This window comes from Pseudophryne corroboree, chromosome 9, assembly GCF_028390025.1.
Source record: "Pseudophryne corroboree isolate aPseCor3 chromosome 9, aPseCor3.hap2, whole genome shotgun sequence".
Classification (NCBI taxonomy): domain Eukaryota; kingdom Metazoa; phylum Chordata; class Amphibia; order Anura; family Myobatrachidae; genus Pseudophryne; species Pseudophryne corroboree.
This window is the reverse complement of record NC_086452.1, coordinates 43,498,770-43,522,466: the sequence shown is the minus strand read 5'-3', so window position 1 is coordinate 43,522,466 and position 23,697 is coordinate 43,498,770. Positions and strand designations below refer to the sequence as shown.

At 46.9% G+C, this 23,697-nt stretch overlaps 1 protein-coding gene across 6 annotated transcripts in view; it reads left to right on the top strand.

The window, feature by feature from the left end:
- The window catches only part of FGGY (FGGY carbohydrate kinase domain containing), a 533,714-nt gene that overhangs the window by 436,560 nt on the left and 73,457 nt on the right, over positions 1-23,697 (top strand). For all 6 annotated transcript variants that reach the window (XM_063939260.1, XM_063939262.1, XM_063939261.1 and 3 more), the window contains 2 exons: positions 13,296-13,357; positions 21,157-21,304. In XM_063939260.1, the coding sequence (XP_063795330.1) occupies positions 13,296-13,357; positions 21,157-21,304 (210 nt within the window). The remainder of the gene's footprint in view (positions 1-13,295; positions 13,358-21,156; positions 21,305-23,697) is intronic.

Sequence of the window (23,697 nt, the reverse complement as noted above, 5' to 3'; positions counted from 1 at the left end):
CATGTCGGCCGCCCACTCACACAGTCTCTGCTGCTCCGTGCTGCCTGGTGAGGTGAGGTCCCGGCGCTCCTCACTGATATTTAGTTATTAAAGCATGACAAATTATTATGGGTGCTGGGGGCAGGTGTGTGCTATTACTAAGGGGGGAGCTGGTGTGTGGAATTACTAAGGGGGGAGCTGGTGTGTGGAATTACTAAGGGGGGAGCTGGTGTGTGGAATTACTAAGGGGGGAGCTGGTGTGTGGAATTACTAAGGGGGGAGCTGGTGTGTGGAATTACTAAGGGGGGAGCTGGTGTGTGGAATTACTAAGGGGGGGCAGGTGTGTGGAATTACTAAGGGGGTAGCTGGTGTGTGGAATTACTAAGGGGGGAGCTGGTGTGTGGAATTACTAAGGGGGGAGCTGGTGTGGGGCGTGGCCTGACGAGTAATGGAGTAGGACGTGCTATCCTAGCTCCCCAGCCGACAATATCCTGAAAACATCCTGGCACCCCCTGTGAGACTACATAAACGGCCCTGTGCAGCTTTCTGAAACCTTGCTGCCTGATCTGAGCCCCTTTCCAAGTGGATCCTGTGCTCACTGTACCTGCTGGGTATGAAAGAAGGGCTGAGCTGATCCTGTCCTGCACGAGGCCGGCGCCATCTTGGATCCTGCTGCAAGGGAGCTGTGATAGTTGCCTCCTGCCCGGCTCTCCTAGCGTGCCCTGCGGCCGGCGAAGGGATACCGCGGGGGCCCCGTCACCCGCACAACATACCGCTCTGATCTAATTCTCTGCCGGACGACCAGGGCGCTTGTCGCGGCCCTGCAGAGCACGGGAGACCGCCGGGCGCCATCTTGCGGTTGGCGGGCCGCGCGCACGGGACTCCGCCACCCGCCCCTGACAGCCCTGCACAATAAATATAAAAGAAAAAAAAAAAAAACACAAACGGAGCGGCTTATGAGCCGGACAGCGGATACCCCCTTTGCCTGCTACAAAAGCCCTTGTCCCCTGTGAGATATAACACAGGCTGGGCTGACTGTGGGCTTCTCCGGGCGCCATCTTGAGGTTGGCACTGGGCTCAGCTCTGCTCCAGTCCACACCTCTCCTGCCAGAAACTAATATATGCAGCCTGAGCAGCCAGACCTGACTAGTGGCTGGCAGAGGATACTAAAGCAGACCTGCATTGCTCTGCCTCGTTTACAGGTGGGAAATCGCTTGATCCCCTGATCCTGACCATAACTTCCAATTCTATAGTGCCACACTGTCAGGAACACTGGTCCTTTTATATATATATATCCGTCCTGCGTCTATTGGCCCTCACATAGTGATCCGCTGCCTGCGCCCCCTCTCTTGCCTGCACTGCTTTGATTATAATCGGTCATATACGGTGGCATCGTGTTATCCAAAATGGTGAAAGGCCGTCAACAAAACGCGGCGGCAGGCGCAATGGAAAAGTTTATCCGCAACCCCGGTTCCCAACAACAGCGGAGGGAAACTACACAAGATGGGTCTTCGCCCCCTTCTCCTGCATACAGCTCTGCCTCATCAGAACCACCCGATGCTGCGTTACAAAAAGTGTTGGACGCCGTGACAGCAAGCGAGGCCCGCTTGGCTGACAAAATTGGGCAGGTGCAGTCTGATCTCTCCATTATACATCAGGACCTACAACGGGTGAGAGAGAGGGTGGGTGAGGCCGAAACCCGTATCTCCAATGTCGAGGATACTGTCACTCCGCTGGGGCGGCGTACTGACACTTTGGAGTCTCAAATGACTGATGTGCGCAAAAAACTAACGGATATGGAAGGACGCCTACGTCGCAATAATGTCCGTTTCATCGGTCTGCCCGAGAGGGAGGAGGGCTCATCTCCTGAGGAATTTCTAGAGGCGTGGCTTCGGAAGGCATTTGGACCCGATGAATTCTCGCCGCATTTCACCATAGAACGAGCTCATAGAGTTCCGATGCGCCCGTTGCCTCCGGGGGCCCCGCCTCGTACCTTCATCGCCAAGTTCCTTCACTTCCGCGACCGGGACACTGTTCTGAAACTTGCCCGCACGAAAGGCCCCCTAAAATGGAACGGGTCGCCAATATCGGTCTTCCCAGACTTTGCGGTGGAGGTGCAGAAAGATAGAGCTCAGTTTCTGCCTGTTAAGCGGAGACTCCGGGAACTTGAACTGCCATATGCCATGCTCTTTCCATCACGATTACGAGTGGTAGCTGATGGGGAGACCAAGTTTTTTGAGGCTCCTCGTGAGGCGATGATGTGGCTGGATAGACGCTTCCCGGCGAGACGGGCCCTTGCTGATGAGTGATTAATTCCTGTGACTGTGTGGCAAAAGATTTTATGTACAGGATAAGATTATATGCATATCTACTGGAGTGATACAGGATGTGGGGGAAAATGTTTAACTATCTATGCTGTTCCCTGAGGATATGAGGGTGGTAGGGGGGTTAATTACTTACCTGATTTTCTGTCTTGTTATTCTTCTCATACAGGCAATTACTATATTAATAATGCTGGGATATGTCGGGTGGGGGGCCGGGGGAGAGGAGGGATATATCAGCGGTCCAAATATACCTGATTATATTTGATCTTAAGTCCCGGGGGGTGACTTTGTATCTCTCGCCTCCTTTTCTATCCTATGGGGGCGAATCAGTCTACAGGCTGGGGAAGTTTTGTTTTGTTTGTGTTTTGTTTTCTCTTTCTTAGGGCTATTGTATTTATGGCTCCACCCAGGGTATAACAAGGTGTGTGCTCTGGGCTTGAGCCGGTACTAGGTTCCGGGATCCAAGTATGCTGCAGGTTGGGAGTAGTATACAGGGTGGGGGGAGGGGGGAAGTTGTAGGCTATGGTTGTTTCTGGTATGGATGGTCGAAATTTGAGTGTGTGTGGCTTACGAATCTACCCATTGAGCGGTGGTGCCTTGTTCTTGTATACAGAGAAGATGGATCTGGCTGGCTGCTGGCTGTAGCCTCTCTTATTATCAAAACGACCCCTCATGGTTGGACTTAGGTTGGTGTCATGGAATGTAAGGGGTCTCAATGACAAGATCAAGAGATCCCTTGTGCTTAGACAAATTAAGCAATATGCCGCTGATGTGATATGTCTTATGGAGACCCACCTGGTGGGCAGCAAGACCCTTGCCCTTAAAAGACCTTGGGTAGGGTGGGCATTCCATTCCACACACACTTCCGCCTCCCGGGGGGTCTCTATCCTTATAAAGAAGGCAGTTCCCTTTGTACTGGAGTCAGTACAAACGGACACATGGGGAAGATATGTGTTTTTAAAGTGTAAAATCCACTGTACCCCTCTGCTTTTGCTGTCCGTATATGTGCCCCCCCCGTACTCCTCCGATGTCCTAAAAAGGGTTGCAGGATTTATGGCCTTGTCACCGGGTATACCCGTGGTTTGTGTGGGGGATTTCAACAATGTTTTAGATAAAGCGATGGATAGATTCTCCACCAATCCCTCTGGTCCACACTCTGGTAGAAATGATTTTGCTGAGGTTGTGTCGGGACTGGGCCTGGTTGATCCCTGGAGACTGAGACATCCATCTGCTAATCAATATTCATGCTTCTCACATTCCCACGCCTCGTTCTCTAGGATTGACCTGGCCCTTCTCTCGAACGATCTGATTCCTAGGGTCCAGGATAGCAAATATGAGACTAGGGGTATATCGGACCACTCCCCTTTAACATTGACCCTGGACTTTGGCTGCTCTAGAGGCCAGGCAGTGTGGAAGTTTAACCCGTTTTGGCTAGTACATATGGGAGATGGCTCCGATTTGGTGACTGCGTGGCGGGAATTTTTTGAGATAAATAAGGCTGGGCAACCTATCTCTAATTTATGGGATGCGTTCAAGGCCTTTTTGCGGGGGACCCTAATTAAACGAGTGGCTAATCTAAAAACCTTTTTCAGGCACCGGGAGTCCGAGCTAGAGACCTTGAGTGTTGCTGCAGAGGTAAAATACTTACAGGATTGCTTGGATAGTTCCAAATCTGCATGGTTGACAGCGCAGGGGGAATGGAGGGAATGTCTAATGGAAAAGACTCAGCATAGACTCCTCTTCTCCTCTCACACCTTCTACGCCTCCGGGGATAGGCCGGGATCATATTTAGCCTCTTTGGCACGAGGTGAGAGATCCGCTAATACCGTGGTTGAAATAGAGGCCTCAGACGGCACCACTGTAGTGCAGACCCCACAGATTGCGTCGGAATTCGTGTCGTACTATAGACGTTTATATAGCTCTAAACTGGACTGTACCCCGATTCAATTAGACGAATATTTACAGACTATACAGCTTCCCTTGCTGACTGGTGAGGCGCATGACTTCCTCGAGGCACCTATTTCGCCGGAGGAAATTGCGGATGCGATTAGTGCTGCCCCCAATGGGAAGGCTTCAGGGCCCGATGGCATACCGTCTGAGCTATATAGGCGCCATTTAGATTTTTTTGTCCCCCAATTGCTTGAGCTATATAGTCAAATATTCACACAGGAATCCCTCCCATTATCTATGGCGGAGGCATTGATTATTGTTCTTCCAAAGCCCGATAAGGACCATAGGAAGGTTGATTCTTATAGACCTATCTCCCTTCTACCGACCGATATCAAAATTCTGGCCAAAATCCTGGCATGTAGATTAAATAAGGTAATTACACAGATCATACACCCAGATCAGACGGGATTTATGCCCAATAAATCAACATCCATTAATCTCAGACGATTATTTACCCATCTACAGGTCCCCCGTGAGGCACCCTCATCCATAGTAGTATCACTAGACGCCGCTAAGGCCTTTGACTCCGTGGAGTGGGAGTACTTGTGGAGGGTCATGCGCAAGTTTGGTATAGGCCCTAACTTTATCAAATTTGTCCGCCTGATGTATTCCTCTCCCCTGGCTAGAGTGACGGTGAATGGCTTTGTGTCACATTCCTTTCCGTTGTCCAGAGGCACTCGTCAGGGATGCCCATTGTCCCCTACCCTGTTTGCTATAGCCATTGAACCCCTTGCATGTCTTCTGCGAGCGAACCCTGAGATTATTGGATACACTGTGGGCACCAGGGAGGAGAAAATAGCTCTTTATGCCGATGATATCCTCCTATTTGTGGATCGCTATGCTGAGTCTATGCCTAAGATTTTAGATATTATTAATAAGTTCGGATGTTACTCAGGGCTCCTGATCAATTGGGAGAAGTCCTCCATTATTCCGCTTCAAGGTGAGGTTCCTACCTCCCCATTGGTTGTTCTCCCGCTAAGATGGGTGAATTCCTTTAAGTATCTGGGCATATGGGTATCCAATGACCCTCATAAATTTACTTCCCTTAATATTACACCGCAAATATCTTATCTTCGCAATAAGGTGAAGGTCTGGGGGAAATTGCCCCTGACGGCTACAGGGAGGGTTAATCTGGTAAAAATGGTTTTTCAACCCAAACTCCTATACATACTTCAACAATCCCCAATATACATCCCCCAGAAAACTTTCAAACAGATAGATGGCTTGATGTCCTCTCTGGTTTGGGCTAGTAAACGGGCACGGTTGAAACTTAATACTCTGACTAGGCCCAAAACCTCAGGGGGGCTGGCTCTTCCCAACTTTCGTCTTTATTATTTTGCAGCACAACTAGCACATCTATGGGAATGGGTTAATGAATCTGACACTTCAAGTTTGCATTCTCAGCTGGTATTGCAGGAATACCCAGGTGGTTCACCACTGAGACTGCTTCTCTGTGGAAGTGTCAAAGTATCGGCACTACCACTCTTTAAACAATATATTACTGTTTGGAGACTGGCGCATCGGATATTGCAAGGACAGGGCATTGACCCTGACACTCCGCTGGACAATAAATATGGATTGCCAGAGTTGTGTCAGCTTCAAGTCAGGGAGGTGTGGGAACCATGGGGGGTGACTTCACTGGGACACTTGTATATTGATGGGTTTTTTAGATCTTTCCAGCAGATTCAACAGGAATTTAACGTCCCCTCAGCGTATTTTTATCGCTTCCTTCAATTGAGACATGCGGTGTCTGCCCAATTCCCCGATGGCCCGCCGGCGCTTACTGATTCTCCGGTCAAATTGCTGTTGCAGACAGTGGGACCCGGTCACTTAGTATCCAAAATATATGGCCGGTTACTCCAAATGCATCATATAGACCCCCTTAGCTCCCTTAAGACCAAGTGGGAATCTGACCTAGGTCCAGTGTCGGATGAGATATGGGAGGGTGCCCTGGGATCGAGCCGGCTTTCAACATCTTCTGTCCGATATCAACAAATTCAGTTGTTCGTGCTGCACAGGGTATATATGTCACCTCTGCGATTGTCACATATAGGGGGATCCCACAGCTCAAAATGTCCCAAATGCGGCACTATGGGAGCAGATTTTTGGCATATGATATGGATATGCCCTCTGGTGTCGAAGTTTTGGGAGGAGGTTATACGTGCCATAGTTGTTACGGGTATCCCCTCTACCGTACTTACACCTATCTCTTGCATATTGGCAACTATAGATGAGGAAACTCTAGACCCGCCCAGTCGACGATACGTTATAAACCTCAGTGCTCTGGCCAAGGTTTGCATAGCCAGATTATGGATGGCTAATGAAGCCCCGGCGCCACAATCCTGGATTGCTCTGGTTAATACTACTGTTGCACATGAAAAATTCGTATATCTGGCCAGGAATGCGGAAAAAAAGTTTATTGCTATATGGGGAAGGTGGATGAGCTCTCGCTATTTCGCTTCAAGGATGAATACTGCGGAACCCTAGATCTATTTAACTGCCCGATATGAGTGGTCTTTGTGTGAGTTCTCTGGGGTGAATGGCCCGTGGCCGGCCGGATCCAAAGGCACGATGATATCGTGATAAAAGATAATACAATGTGGGTCTAATATATAGGAATTCTGGATCACCACTGCTCTATTGCTATTTATGATTCTGAATGAGATATTTAATACCACATCACACTATGCTCTCTCTGCAATACCGTAGCATGTTGTTGTTACTTGTTTAAGTGTTATAGTCTAGTTGTTGTAAGTATGTTATGCTTGCCCTAGGCAATGCTTAAATGTTAAAACATTGTAAAAACCAATAAAAAACTATTGAATTTAAAAAAAAAAGGGGGGAGCTGGTGTGTGGAATTACTAAGGGGGGAGCTGGTGTGTGGAATTACTAAGGGGGGAGCTGGTGTGTGGAATTACTAAGGGGGGGCAGGTGTGTGGAATTACTAAGGGGGTAGCTGGTGTGTGGAATTACTAAGGGGGGAGCTGGTGTGTGGAATTACTAAGGGGGGAGCTGGTGTGTGGAATTACTAAGTGGGGGGCAGGTGTGTGGAATTACTAAGGGGGGCAGGTGTGTGTAATTACTAAGGGGGGAGCTGGTGTGTGGAATTACTAAGGGGGGAGCTGGTGTGTGGAATTACTAAGGGGGGCAGGTGTGTGTAATTACTAAGGGGGGAGCTGGTGTGTGGAATTACTAAGGGGGGGCAGGTGTGTGGAATTACTAAGGGGGTAGCTGGTGTGTGGAATTACTAAGGGGGGAGCTGGTGTGTGGAATTACTAAGGGGGGAGCTGGTGTGTGGAATTACTAAGGGGGGGCAGGTGTGTGGAATTACTAAGGGGGTAGCTGGTGTGTGGAATTACTAAGGGGGGAGCTGGTGTGTGGAATTACTAAGGGGGGAGCTGGTGTGTGGAATTACTAAGTGGGGGGCAGGTGTGTGGAATTACTAAGGGGGGCAGGTGTGTGTAATTACTAAGGGGGGAGCTGGTGTGTGGAATTACTAAGGGGGGAGCTGGTGTGTGGAATTACTAAGGGGGGAGCTGGTGTGTGGAATTACTAAGGGGGGCAGGTGTGTGTAATTACTAAGGGGGGAGCTGGTGTGTGGAATTACTAAGGGGGGGCAGGTGTGTGGAATTACTAAGGGGGTAGCTGGTGTGTGGAATTACTAAGGGGGGAGCTGGTGTGTGGAATTACTAAGGGGGGAGCTGGTGTGTGGAATTACTAAGTGGGGGGCAGGTGTGTGGAATTACTAAGGGGGCAGGTGTGTGGAATTACTAAGGGGGGAGCTGGTGTGTGGAATTACTAAGGGGGGAGCTGGTGTGTGGAATTACTAAGGGGGGAGCTGGTGTGTGGAATTACTAAGGGGGGCAGGTGTGTGTAATTACTAAGGGGGGAGCTGGTGTGTGGAATTACTAAGGGGGGCAGGTGTGTGGAATTACTAAGGGCGGGCAGGTGTGTGGAATTACTAAGGGGGGGAGCTGGTGTGTGGAATTACTAAGGGGGGAGCTGGTGTGTGGAATTACTAAGGGGGGCAGCTGATGTGTGGAATTACTAAGGGGGGCAGGTGTGTGGAAATACTAAGGGGGGAGCTGGTGTGTGGAATTACTAAGGGGGGCAGGTGTGTGGAATTACTAAGGGGGGAGCTGGTGTGTGGAATTACTAAGGGTGGGAGCTGGTGTGTGGTATTACTAAGGGGGGGAGCTGATGTGTGGAATTACTAAGGGGGGGCAGGTGTGTGGAATTACTAAGGGGGGCAGGTGTGTGGAATTACTAAGGGGGGAGCTGGTGTGTGGAATTACTAAGGGGGGGAGCTGATGTGTGGAATTACTAAGGGGGGAGCTGGTGTGTGGAATTACTAAGGGGGGCAGGTGTGTGGAATTACTAAGGGGGGAGCTGGTGTGTGGAATTACTAAGGGCGGGCAGGTGTGTGGAATTACTAAGGGGGGGAGCTGGTGTGTGGAAATACTAAGGGGGGAGCTGGTGTGTGGAATTACTAAGGGGGGCAGGTGTGTGGAATTACTAAGGGGGGAGCTGGTGTGTGGAATTACTAAGGGTGGGAGCTGGTGTGTGGTATTACTAAGGGGGGGAGCTGATGTGTGGAATTACTAAGGGGGAGCTGGTATGTGGAATTACTAAGGGGGGCAGGTGTGTGGAATTACTAAGGAAGGAGCTGGTGTGTGGAATTACTAAGGGGGGCAGGTGTGTGGAATTACTAAGGGGGGAGCTGGTGTGTGGAATTACTAAGGGGGGGAGCTGATGTGTGGAATTACTAAGGGGGGAGCTGGTGTGTGGAATTACTAAGAGGGGAGCTGGTGTGTGGAATTACTAAGAGGGGAGCTGCTGTGTGGAATTACTAAGGGGGGGCAGGTGTGTGGAATTACTAAGGGTGGGAGCTGGTGTGTGGAATTACTAAGGGGGGGGGGGCAGGTGTGTGGAATTACTAAGAGGGGAGCTGGTGTGTGGAATTACTAAGGGGGGCAGGTGTGTGGAAATACTAAGGGGGGGGAGCTGGTGTGTGGAATTACTAAGGGGGGGGCAGGTGTGTGGAATTACTAAGGGGGGAGCTGGTGTGTGGAATTACTAAGGGGGGGCAGGTGTGTGGAATTACTAAGGGGGGGAGCTGGTGTGTGGAATTACTAAGGGGGGGGCAGGTGTGTGGAATTACTAAGGGGGGAGCTGGTGTGTGGAATTACTAAGGGGGGGTATGTGTGTGGAAATATGAGGGGCAGATATTTGATTAAAAAAACTGATGGTGTGCCTTGGCAATTTTAAAATCTTGATTAGTTTAAAAAGGTTGAAAATCACTGCTCTAGGGTGTTGGGGACACAGAGCATAGCTCCGCCCCTGACACCCATAAAGCCACACCCCTGGGTCCTAATTGGTCCACAATTCGTTCAATACTGGGGTAACCATCGATGGGTGAAACCATTGATGGTTCCCTTACAGATGGTTTCCCACTATCGAGGTTATCCATCAATGGTACAATCAATGGTAACCATCGATGGATAACCCACCAATGGCCATCCCTACTAAAACTGTAGATGCTTCAGGCCATTTTTAGCAAACTGCACATGTGCCGTAACTAGGCCAGTTCTGTGAAGTGGACGGCTACCTTGTAAAAACACTCAACTCAAGACATCAGTTTTTAATCGGAGGGTTATGCTCAGATCTTTCTTGTAGTAGCCCCACCCCCAATTATGTCATACACCTACTCTCAATGATGTCACACATATCTGTTACCGTTAGGATATATCCCCAAGGTATTGTACTGTATTGTGAGATACACTTCAATTAGACAGACAGAAGAGCACTAGGAGGAGATACAAGGATTGAGGTGAACAGAAGGCAAACCAGGGAACTGTACTAAGAAAACAGACTTGCTAACATGATCATATGAGGATAAAGGGGCAAATTCAGTTAGTGGTTGGGTTTGCCGAGGGCGGATAGCCTTGCGCCTTAACACCGGAGCTATTCAATTGTAAGCACATTTCCTCCTGCATTAACCTATAGGTTCTTGGTTAAGTGCCTGGAGCTACAGTATGGGTCAACGTGATTATGGCGACCACAGTAAGCCTTGCATACAGCGGATGTCTGTTCATACCTCAAGTAGAAACTCACGTAAAGTGCAGCCCCACAGCGAACGGAAAACACCCCAAGTTTCTATAAAAATAAATAAATAAATGTTTTCATGCTTTAAATAAATACAGGTGAAACTCAGAAAATTAGAATATTGGGCAAAAGTTCATTTATTTCAATACTTCAACATAAAAGGTGAAACTAATATATTATATAGACTCATTACATGCAAAGTGAAATATTTCAAGCCTTTATATTTTATAATTTTGATGATTGTGGCTTACAGCTTAAGAAAACCCCACATCCAAAATCTCAGAAAATTAGAATATTACATAAAATCAGTAAAAAAAAAGGATTTTAAATACAGAAATATCGTCCCTCTGAAAAGTAGCATCATGCATATGTACTCAGTACTTGGTTTGGGCCCGTTTTGCATGAATTACTGCCTCAATGTGGCGTGGCATGGATTCTATCAGCCTGTGGCACTGCTGAGGTGTTATGGGAGACCCGGATGCTTCAATAGCGGCCTTCAGCTCTTCTGCATTGTTCCGTCTCATGTCTCTCCTCTTTCTCTTGGCAATGCCCCATAGATTGTCTATGGGGTTCAGGTCAGGCAAGTTTGCTGGCCAATCCAGCACAGTAATCCCACGGTCATTGAACCAGGTTTTGGTACTTTTGCCTGTCACTCCCCACCAATGACCTGCCGCTCTCTCCGGACAGTATCCTCAGACTTTTAGCATCCGTCAGTTTCCTTTTATCAACTCTTCCTCTACAGCAGAGATTTTCATCCTTTTATAACTCGCGGCACACTGAACAAGATTTAAATATTGCCAAGGCACATTCAAATACAGTTGCAAGATAAAGTATGTGAACCCTTTGGAATTTCTTGGATTTGTGCATAAATTGGTCATAAAATGTGTTCTGCTCTTCATCTAAGTCAAAACAATAGACAAACACAGTCTGCTGAAACTAATACCACACAGACAATTATATGTTCTCATGTTTTTATTGAACACACCATGTAAACATTCACAGTGCAGGGTGGACAAAGTATGTGAACCCTTGGATTTAATAACTGGTTGACCCTCCTTTGGCAGCAATAACCTCAAACAAACGTTTCCTATAGTTGCATATCACACCTGCACAACGGTCAGGGGGAATTTTGGATCATTCTTCTTTACAAAACTGTTTCAGTTCAGCAATATTCTTGGGTTGTCTGGTGTGAATCGCTCTCTTGAGGTCATGCCACAGCATCTCAAACGGGTTGATGTCAGGACCCTGACTGGGCCACTCCAGAAGGCGTGTTTTCTTCTGTTGAAGCCATTCTGTTGTTGATCTACTTCTGTGCTTTGGGTGTTGTGCATCACCCATCTTCTGTTGAGCTTCAATTGGTGGACAGATGGCCTTAAGTTCTCCTGCAAAATGTCTTGATACATTCATTTTTCCGTCGATGATAGAAATCTGTCCAGGCCCTGAGGCAGCAAAGCAGCCCCAAACCATGATGCCCCCTCCACCATACGTCACAGTTGAGATGAGCTTTTGATGTTGGTGTGCTGTGCCTTTTTTTTATCCACACATAGTGTTGTGTGTTCCTTCCAAAAAACTCAACTTTGGTTTCATCTGTCCACAGAATATTTTGCCAGTAGTGCTGTGGAACATTCAGGTGCTCTTTTGAAAACTTCAAACGTGCAGCATTGGGTTTTTTTGGACAGCAGTGGCTTCCTCCATGGTATCCTCCCATGAACTCCATTCTTGTTCAGTGTTTTACGTATGGTACATTAGTCGACAGAGATGAAGGCATGTGCCAGAGATTTCTGTAAGTCTTTAGCTGACACTCTAGGATTCTTCTTCACCTCTTTGAGCACTCAATGGACGCCCACTCCTAGGGAGAGTAGCAACGGTGCTGAACTTTCTCCATTTACAGACAATTTGTCTTACCGTGGACTGATGAACATCAAGGCTTTTAGAGATAATTTTGTAACCCTTTCCAGCTTTATGCAAGTCAACAATTCTTAATCGTAGGTCTTCTGAGAGCTCTTTTCTGCGAGGCATGGTTCACATCAGGCAATGCAAACTCAAAACTGGTGTGTGTTTTTTTTATAGGGCAGGGCAGCTTTAACCAAAACCTCCAATCTCGTCTCATTGGTTGGACTCCAGGTTGGCTGGCTCCTGACTCAAATTAGCTCTTGGAGAAGTCATTAGCCTAGGGGTTCACATACTTTGTCCACCCTGCACTGTATACAGTACAGAGTACACCCTGGTGTGTTCAATAAAAACATGAGAACATATAATTGTTTGTATGGTATTAGTTTCAGCAGATTGTGTTTGTCTATTGTTGTGACTTAGATGAAGATCAGACCACATTTTATGACCAATTTATGCACAAATCCGGGAAATTTCAAAGGGTTCACATACTTTTTCTTGCAACTGTATAATGGTGATGCATTGTGCAGTTGCGTGTCCTAGGATATCAAGTCGCAGCTTCTCCATAGGTAACGCCTGAGCCACATCTGAGAAAGCCAGAAGAGCCCAACACTGCCTGGTCCCAAAATTAGAACTGGCTCTGCAACCACTAAACCCACCAGTATTGATCGTTCCAGGTCCTCAGTAGTGGCAAAACACTGACGGGCCTGGCTGTGCTTCTATGGCGGCACACTTGGAGTCTGCTCAGGGCACAGTGGTTGAAAAACACTGATCTACAGAAATCAGAATGTTCACATCTGGGATTGCGAAGAGAATCTCTCATTTATATTACACATTTTGACTGCAGTTTTCTGCGGAGTTCAATAAATGTAACTTGCCCACACGGAGTTCTGCTGATGTAAAGCAAATCTATGTAAATGAATTTAAATGGCTTCTCCGTCGAGCCTTTGTAAATTGCACTCTCGATGGATAAATAGATTATTCGCATTATACGAGTGATGACCGCTCCACTTCATTTAATTTGCATTTCTCTCTCCTCCTTTTAAGATTGATCATGTCGTACAGAGCCACGATGGATTTACAGAATTACAAAAGGAGGCTGAAGCCAGGTCAGTGCAATTTTTTTTTATGTTGCCGCCCCACGACTACAGGAATCTCTTCAATTTGTCATTACTGTAATGATAGAAAGCAGCCTAGCTCGTACATCAGCCACACAATGGGGAAGATCTGCCAAGATATCCCTGTCTCTAATTACTTTTGTCTCTTACTGATTGAAAGCTTTCTTTTTTAGAATAGGTTGGGATAATATGGGACAAAGATCAAAGGCATAAAAAAGATTTTGTTTCTAAATGCAACAAGAAAATATTTCCCCCTAGGCTATAATAGAATCATAGAACAGTGAGATGAGTTAGGAGGATAGACTGCCTACTTTATGCAGCCCACGTCTATAGCATAGTTGCCTACCCTCCCTCATTCTGCAGGAGACTCCCTGAAATACTAGCAATCTCCCTGACTCCCTCAATACACCAGCAATCTCCCTGATTGCATCTTAACCCATTATATAGCTGTTACATTCTTAGGGTGGGGGGCAGAATGAATCAGATATATACTTTCATATGGGATCATCAGTACCTTTTCCCTGCATTGGGAATAAGGAACAGTGGGGGTCATTCCGGGTTGATCGCTCGCTGACGATTTTTTGCAGCGAACAGGTAACTACTGTGCATGCGTATGCACCACAATGCGCACGTGCATCGTACGGGTACAAAGAGGATCGGTGCTGGGCGATGGATTTAATGAAGAATCCATTTGCACAGCCGATCGCAAGGGGATTGACAGGAAGAGGGCGTTTATGGGTGTCAACTGACCATTTTCAGGGAGTGTTTGGAAAAACGCAGGCGTGTTCAGGCATTTGCAGGGCGGGCATCTGACGTCAATTCCAGGACCAAAAAGACTGAAATGATTGCAGTGGCTGAGTAAGTCCAGAGCTACTCAGAAACAGCACTTCCGTCCCGCTGGGCTGCACACGCATTCGCACACTTGCAAAGTGAAAATACGCTCCCCTGTGGGTGGTGACTATGCGTTTGCACGGCTGCAAAAAGTAGCTAGCGAGCGATCAACTCGGAATGACCCCCAATGATCCCAATGGCTACATGCATTTTAAATAAGGTTTCTCTTGGCCACTTACAGTATATGGAACCTCTTGTAAAGCACAAGGGGGTAACTATGAGTTGATCGCAGCAGCAAATTTGTTAGCAGCTGGGCAAAATCATGTGCACTGCAGGTGGGGTAGATATAACATTTGCAGAGAGAGTTAGATTTGGGTGGGTTATTTTGTTTCTGTGCAGGGTAAATACTGGCTGCTTAATTTTTACACTGCAATTTAGATATCAGTTTGAAAACACCCCACCCAAATCTAACTCTCTCTGCACATGTTATATCTGCCCCCCCTGCAGTGCACATGGTTTTGCCCAACTGCTAACAAACTTGCTGCTGCGATCAACTCAGAATTATCCCCAATACACAAACAAATACTGCAAAATATGAGTCTTTTCTTTAACAAGTAGATCTCTTACTAACTTTGGGGCTTATTTACATTTGGATGTAAGTCATTTTTATGACACGCCTCTCCGATGTAGCAGTACACATCCGCGCTGATAGGTGTTACTTTCACAGTCTCCCTGAAATGCTTTTTCAAAAGTAGGCAAGTATGGTCTATAGCATGGAAGCCGGTCAGGAGATCGGGCAAGCTGAGCCCTCTAGTACTTCTTTCAGACTTTCCGGGTTTCTGCCTGACCCTGGTAAAGGACAAAATCACGTACAACATCCTGGGATTTTTGAAGTGTGAAAGGGGTATTATTGGCATCTCGCAGTCAATGCTCGGCGGCCTTCTACAGAAGCGTAGATCAGGGGTGGAGTTTTTGCCTAATACCGAGGGATCGACTTAAAGCGTTTGCTGTATTGGACATCAGTCATGTGACTGTTGCAGGGCGTTTGAAAAAGGATTTTTAGCAGGCAACGCTCGTCCAGGCATATGACGCAACACCCTTCCACAACCCTTGGACTCAATAGATCTTTCTTTAAGAGCTTCAGTATTGTGAATAAAACGAATGATGCCCCAACGGATCTGGGACTCGGGGTCGACACCACTAAGGTCAACAGCAGTTGGTAGACACTGCAAATAGGTCGACGTGGACAAAAGGTCGACATGAACAAGGTCTACTGGAAAATGGTTGACATGAGTTTTTTTAATGTGTTTTTGGTGTCGTTTTCTTCGTAATGTGACCGGGAACTCCAATTAGTGCACCGTATCCCCTCGCATGGCTCGCTTTGCTCATGTGGACCTTTTGTCCGCTTCGACCTATTTGCAGTGTCGACCTAAGGTGTGTCGACCAACTGGTGTCGACCTGGAGTCCGGATTCCTGCCCCAACCTCTCGTGTAATGGCCTCAAAGGTGGCAAAGTGCCTTGAAGTAGAATTACAGATGCAATACGTTTAGAGAGCAATACGCACATTTCTCCAACTGGTACAATGGCCGCCATTGTTGTCCAATGACAGACACACCCTCTGCCGTTCAAACATCTCCACTGTATTTTCCATGGAAAAAGATAGGGTCTTTGTATTTCTATTACCATCACAAAAGATACACGTTTTCAAATTTCCATATTTAAGGAGGTTATCAGGATGATAGATAATGTATAGGTCGACAGTCATTCTGGCGACATGAATTAAGTCAACATGTACAAAAGGTCAATAGAGAGAGGTCAACAGTGCTTAAGGTCGACAGGTTAAAAAACTTGCCATGAAAATCGTCAACACATTTTTTTAATTTTGTCCTAAACTTAGGATCTTCTTTATTTATTATCCACATGAACATCTATTGGGAATAGTGACCTCCAGGGTCCAACTAGCAATGTCACGAGCCCAGGTGAGGCGCGGTGTCATAGTGTTAACAGGTGAGGCGCGGTGTCATAGTGTCAACTCTGGTTGGTCTATTGCTTTCATATCCCAAGCTAAAGGAAGCTGCACTGACTGCTGGGTAATCATCTAGTACCTCCTGCATTGAATGTGGATGTGATTTGAGCCAGTGTCGCTTGTGTGTTACCATGGACAATGTTGGCCAGATGCCACTGGCCCCAATCATTAAGCATCCGCGGTTGGCCACTGCGCTGTCCGCGGTGGATGATGATTCCTTCCATCAGGTATTCCCAGTACACACATTACACCGTAGATCGAGAAATGTCCGCACAACTTCATCCATTGTTCACCTGCTATCATGAACCAGTTGAACTCCGATAATTCACATCGCCTTCCATGAACAGCCTAGTCGGTGATCAAACTGACTCACGAGATTTCAGATTACAACTGATGCAGGTCTGGCCATTGCCAAGACGTCACAGTGCATTGGCACCACCTACCATTACATTTACTAATTTATATCCCCTGACTTGTGGCACTTTAGTGTAGTTACACTGCAAAAGCCCAGAGCCAGTAATCAATTGACACAGAGATGATGCCCACACACTCAGCGAATTGCAAGTGATGCGATATCGTTAACGATTTCCCTTGAACTTCCCCAGCAGCTCCCTTGTAGTCCTCGACAAACGATATAGGCCCTCATTCTGAGTTGTTCGCTCATTAGTGTTTTTCGCAACGGAGCGATTAGTCGCAAACTGCGCATGCGCAATGTTCGCAGTGCGTCTGCGCCAAGTAAATTTGCAAAAAAGTTTGGTATTTTACTCACGGCATTACGAGGTTTTTTCTTCGTTCTGGTGATCGTAGTGTGATTGACAGGAAGTGGGTGTTTCTGGGCGGAAACTGTCCGTTTTATGGGTGTGTGCGAAAAAACGCTGCCGTTTCTGTGAAAAACGCGGGAGTGGCTGGAGAAACGGGGGAGTGTCTGGGCGAACGCTGGGTGTGTTTGTGACGTCAAACCAGGAACGAAACTGACTGAACTGATCGCAATGTAGGCGTAAGTATCGAGCTACTCAGAAACTGCTAAGAATTTTCTATTCGCAATTCTGCAAATCTTTCGTTCGCAATTCTGCAAAGCTAAGATTCACTCCCAGTAGGCGGCGGCTTAGCGTGTGCAATGCTGCTCAAAGCAGCTAGCGAGCGAACAACTCGGAATGAGGGCCATAGTGCAATACACATTAGATAGATCTTAGGATGATTTTTCCAGTCTGTGCGCAGCACAGGACTTACTCCTACAGTGTGATGAGAACAGGCTGATCGGGACGGAGCTGACGTCCCTGAAAACGCTTGTGAACGCCTGTTTTTCCTGACACTCCCAGAAAATGTCCAGTTACCACCCACAAATGTCCTCTTCCTATCAATCACCTTGTGTACAACTAGCGATCTAAATTTTCGCACCATTCTGTTGCTATTTGGGCTCACGCCTGTGCATTGCGGTGCATACGCATGCGCAGTCATTTGGTAATCGCCCGCTGGGTGATTTCGCACAACAGCGATCAGGTTTGAATTAGGCCCTTAATCGGGGGACAAAACAGAGTACAGTAAGGTGATATACTATTCGGGTAAGGGCATGGAGAGTACCAGCCAATCAGCTCCTGTCATTTTTCAAACCCAACCTGTGACATGGTAGTTAGCAGCTGATTGGCTGGTACTTTATCTCTGTTAACGGCTTAGTACATAGACCCCAATGTCAAGTAAATTCTCACTTAAAAGACAACTCCATTATATGGATATATGTATATGTATATATATATATATATATATACATACACAGTTGTGTGTGTATGTGTGTAATGTATATATAAATATCTATTTGAATAAACAACTGGGAAGAAAAGTGGAGCTTTAAGGAAAAAAACCAAGACATTTTAAGAAAAGTTTAAAGTATTGAATTACAAGCTGGTTCCTAATGGCATCACATGTAAAATGATGTGAGCAGTGATGTGAATTAATTATTTTAATGTCTTCCAAGTGTACTTCATTCTGAATGATATACTTTGATAGGGCGCACATGTTAAGTTCTAATTGAAAAAACATGTCTGTGAATGAGTGTATGCAGAGAGTAAATATACAGCTGCGGAGGGGGTCAGATGTCAGGGGGTAAAGCTAATGCCAGCGCCCCCCCTTCCCCCCGGGGATTTCATTAGTATGTGGCTGTATGCACAAGTGCAGCTACATGAATATTACCATCTCACTTTAAATGAGACAATGGCCAATCATTCGTCATTAAGGTTTCATGGCGATATTGAGCCGGGGGAATCGTTGTAAATGTCCTGGTCAGGAGATTCCCAGAGACGGCCATAAATCCTGGGCATTAGCCCTGTATGGAATAATGCACCACATTCTGTAAATTACAGGGATATTAAATGTCCATGGGGACTTCTGTGACCACATAAATGCACAAGACCACTGGCTGAGTGATTATACACTGAGTGGCCAAATTCTTATGCCCACCAGGCAGTGTTATGCTATCGCGCAGATAATGCTGAAGTAGGAAAAGGGGAAGGTGAGGAAACGCACAGACTAATACAGTGTATCGCTCATGAAATAATGGGTAACAATGCGCTCTGATAGACTTTGAACGTGCAATCGTTGTTGTGCGCGGCAGCGGTAGAGTGAACAGTACTCCGCACATTGCATCGTATGACCTACAGAAGCAGAAGGCCTGTCTGTACGCCATTGCTATCTGCTGCAAACGGTGAAACGCCCTCAGTGTGCTCTGAAACACAGGAATTGGATAGTAAATGATTGGAAACAGTCTGGCGAATTACATTTTCATTTACACCATGCAGGTGGTAGAATGAGAACTTGCACATGCAGGAGGGTTTCCCGAGTACCTAAAACTCTCCCAACAACTGGAGCCCCCCCCAGCATAATAATGTGATTCCCAGGTGTCATTGTGGCTCTGCCCCTACATTACATCTGCCAATCACAGCATTATGTCATAAGGCTCTTGCTGGGGACAGGGCACATCTCATGATCTGAATCTTTCCTCCAAAGGTAAGTCCCCCCTCCCCAGCAAACCTACGATGTGCAGCATAGGCAATTGTCGCAGTGGGCAGGGCCTAATGATGTGAAGAGCCCGCCCCCGGAGTGCTCATCTGCACCTTCACTCTGGGCTTGTCCAGAAGTATCTCACAAAGTGCAAAGCAATGGGAGAAGATCCAGATTCCCGAACTACAGAAACACATCAATTAACCACTTAACTCAGTGGTTCCCAAACTTTTTGGAATCATGGCAACCTAGAGTATCAGAATTTTATTCACGGCACCCCTAGGCCAAAAATTTCTTAGCGAGAATTTTTGAAATAAATATTAAATCAAAAAATGTGTTTATATGTCATCTATAGGTTCCATTATGTGGTGAGGAACAGGATTTGCTTCTGTTTGTCCACATATTTTATGATCGGCAGCCACCAGCACTGGTTTTGCCTATTGCATTGACCAGAAATAATTTGAATTGGTCCTGGACCACCAATCCAAGGCACCCCTGCAAGTGTCCCGAGGCACCCCAGGTCCTGCCGTGCTGATTGATTTGCAATGTTCGGCAACACTGAGGGGTGGGTGCAGAGAGGCAGAGGAACCTACCGGTCCCTGTGACAGCAGCAGCATGGGTAAGTTTCTCTTCCCTGATGCTGCTTACACTCTGACTGGTCGCATCCTGTGCCCCCAGGTCAGATAAAACACTGATGCCACCATGCCAGGCAAGTGGTTAAAGGTTTTTAGGTAGTCATTTACTAATAGGTAGAAGATACTGTACCAGTCTTCAATTACAGTGACAGCAGGCAGGGACTCCCTATGCAGTATATATCTGTAAGGAGAGAGGACTCCGGGAGACACAAAGTACATCAATAAGACTGCTGTGCTCAGCACTTGTCCCAGGACAAGCAGCAAGATGCAGAACAGATGGGGGAAATTGGCTACCTGTAATTGTGGGGAGATCCTGCTGCCTCAGGCCGCCAGCAGATAGGGGGAAACGGATTCATCTGAGGCCCACAGGCAGATGTACCGACCAATACTGCTGAGAGCAGGGAAAACGGGAACAGGAGTTTCCAGGACTTTTCTTACTCACGTGAAACATCCAGGATCCACACAATGGGCCTATTTCAGAGGTATGCCATAGTGCAGCCGCCACTACGTCTTATTACGCAGAGTGACGGCGAATCTCTGCTGATGGAATTTCTATGGAGATGCCCGCTGGCTGCGCCTCTAATCCGCCACTTTGAGTAAAACGGCACACATCCGTCGCACCATTGAAGAAGAGAGCAGGCCTATGGTTGCTCAGAAATTTACATTGGAACATGTCACCGGTTATCCCCCGCAAGAGTAGGCAGCTCTCCCGCATCCCGCCCACTTCCTAGTAAAGCGGACAGGATGGGGATATTATCACGGGAATTACAACGCCGTATGGAGGCGGTGGAATTAAATAGCTACAATGTTAGCTCCGCCCACTCCCCCCGCGGACCCACAGATAGTGGTATTTTCCTTCATGTAGGGGTGGGGCTTAATGATGTGATAGCCCAGCCCCGCCCCTCAAATTGCCCAGCAGTGGCTACTTTCGGAAGTTGGCAAGTGCGATCAAACCTCTTAAACCGGACAAGTGAAATAGTTGCCCATAGCAACCAGCTTCTAGCTATTATTAACTCAAGTATTTTCTCAATCAATGAATAAAGTATTGGTCTCAGCGGCCGTGTGATATTTTATATTCTGTAGCGGATGAGCTGATGCTCGTCTGAATGAGCCAGAACTCCTGTCCCCACCGCTGCAATAATCTCCTGCTGCTGGTCTTTATCTGACCATTAATGAGAAGTATACTGCCAGCGTTCCGCAGCTGCTAATTAACTGGCTGGTTTGTTGCGTTCCCTCCCCTCACACAGATGTACAAATGTCTATTTTCCATCAAGTAACTCTTCATTCTCATGACTCTTTCCTAGAGGCCAACACGTGTACACATACTTAAACCATTACCTGGACCAGCTAAGGGCGTCCCGGCCGGGAGGGGTTCCGGCCCCTGATTTACATGTTTGGCCAGATTTCCACGGTAACAGATCCCCCCTCGCTGATGTCTCTCTGAAAGGGATGGTAAGAAATAAAATGCAGCATAATGATATAATACTAGATTGCATTTGCAACAAGGGGCGAGAAAAATTAATATGCACATTACCCTGACAGCTGTAAGTGAAAATATGGGATGTATTTTTATTATTGATTTTATCCCTCATGATCAGACAGTAACATTATACAGACTTTAAAAAAAAAAAAAAATATATATATATATATATATATATATATATTACACTATGGACATCTCTTGGTGAGAAAAGAAAAGGCATTGGCCCTCATTCCGAGTTGTTCGCTCGGTAAAAATCTTCGCATCGCAGCGATTTTCCGCTTAATGCGCATGCGCAATGTTCGCACTGCGACTGCGCCAAGTAAATTTGCTATGCACTTAGGAATTTTACTCACGGCTTTTTCATCGTTCTGGCGATCGTAATGTGATTGACAGGAAATGGGTGTTACTGGGCGGAAACTGGCCGTTTTATGGGCGTGTGGGGAAAAACGCTACCGTTTCCGGAAAAAACGCAGGAGTGGCCGGAGAAACGGAGGAGTGTCTGGGCGAACGCTGGGTGTGTTTGTGACGTCAAACCAGGAACGACAAGCACTGAACTGATCGCAGATGCCGAGTAAGTCTGAAGCTACTCAGAAACTGCTACGAGGTGTGTAATCGCAATATTGCGAATACATCGTTCACATTTTTAAGATGCTAAGATTCACTCACAGTAGGCGGCGGCTTAGCATGAGCAACTCTGCTAAAATCGCCTTGCGAGCGAACAACTCGGAATGAGGGCCATTATTCGGTATTCTTGTATTGGAAAAACATAAATATACGCTATGGGCCACATTCAGAGTTCTGCGCAGTAGCATAACTACGTGTTTGTACGCAGCGGTGGAATCTGTACAGCGTATATGTGCAGTCATGGCCGCAATGCCCCCTAAACTGCAGGGACAACCATTGGGTTTGCGCATATATCTGAATCTGACCCTATATTCCTTGACAATCTGGTGGTTTAGTGTTTATTCTAGAACCTGATAAAATGAGATGGTGCAGTTGCATCATTTTGTATAGAAACGGACATTGGGGGTCATTCCGAGTTGATCGCTCGCTAGCAGTTTTTACCAGCCGTGCAAACGCTAAGCCGCCGCCCTCTGGGAGTGTATTTTAGCTTAGCAGAAGTGTGAACGAAAGGATCGCACAGCAGCTACAGAAAAAAATTGTGCAGTTTCAGAGCAGCTCCAGACCTACTCCTAGCTTGTGATCACTTCAGACTGTTTAGTTCCGGATTTGACGTCACAAACGGCCTGCGTTTTTCCAGCCACGCCTGCATTTTTCCTGGCACGCCTGCGTTTTTTCGATCACTCCCTGAAAACGGCCAGTTTACACCCAGAAACGCCCACTTCATGTCAATCACTCTGCGGCCAGCACTGCGACTGAAAATCTTCGCTAGACCTTGTGTGAAACTACATCGGCCGTTGTGAAAGTACGTTGCGCATACGCATGCGCAGAAGTGCAGTTTTTTTGCATCATCGCTGCACAGCGAACATTTTCAGCTAGCGATCAACTCGGAATGACCCCCATTAGCCTGGATTATGTAGGCCGCAAGGGAAACAAATATGGCCTCATGATGGGCTGAGCCGGGTGACCCACAGTGAGTGGGAGCAAGATGTAGTAACGCACCCAGCAGGAGGAGGGGGAAGGTTGTACTAAACAGCTAATTGTCTATATTGGCAAGTTTTACAGCGGGATTTAATAACACAATTATTTGCCTCTAGTAAAATTGCCAAATTGCTGTTCCAGTCCTGGAATTTGAAGGAAGATTAGAGCGCTGCCCAACTAGTCTGCCCTTTTTTTGTTCCAAAAATACTCAGACCCTGCTTGGTGCTGGGCTTTTATTGATATTCAGAATAGACTTTGTTTAATTCCAGACATGTTTCAGTCCCCGTACAGCACTATCCTCTGCCCACTACTATTCCAGATATTGTTCCCCAAGTTTCCCCTAAACCTGCTATTTAAAGAAAATACAGAGGCCACGCCGCGATCACATTAGAAAGTAGTATTTATTAATTCACATTATTATTATTCATGATATAAATAGTTCATGTTTTGCTCCACATCCTTTTTCGATATCTTCATACAGCATAGATACACGGTCGTATTATGAGCAACAACTAATAGCCAGAGTAACCGCCGTGTGCAGCGCGGACAGCAGCTGGACGGGCTGAACTGTCATGTTAGACACACGTCTGGTAGCCCCCAGGTTCATTGTGACGGTGAGCTGCTCCACTGTAGCGCGTCGGTCGGGCCCTCACGCACCTTCGTAGCCGACGTTCACATCTCACATCTATGGCACGTGGTGCTCCGCAGTTTCCACGTCGGTTATTCGCAATGGTGCCATTTGTCCAGTCACAATACACCT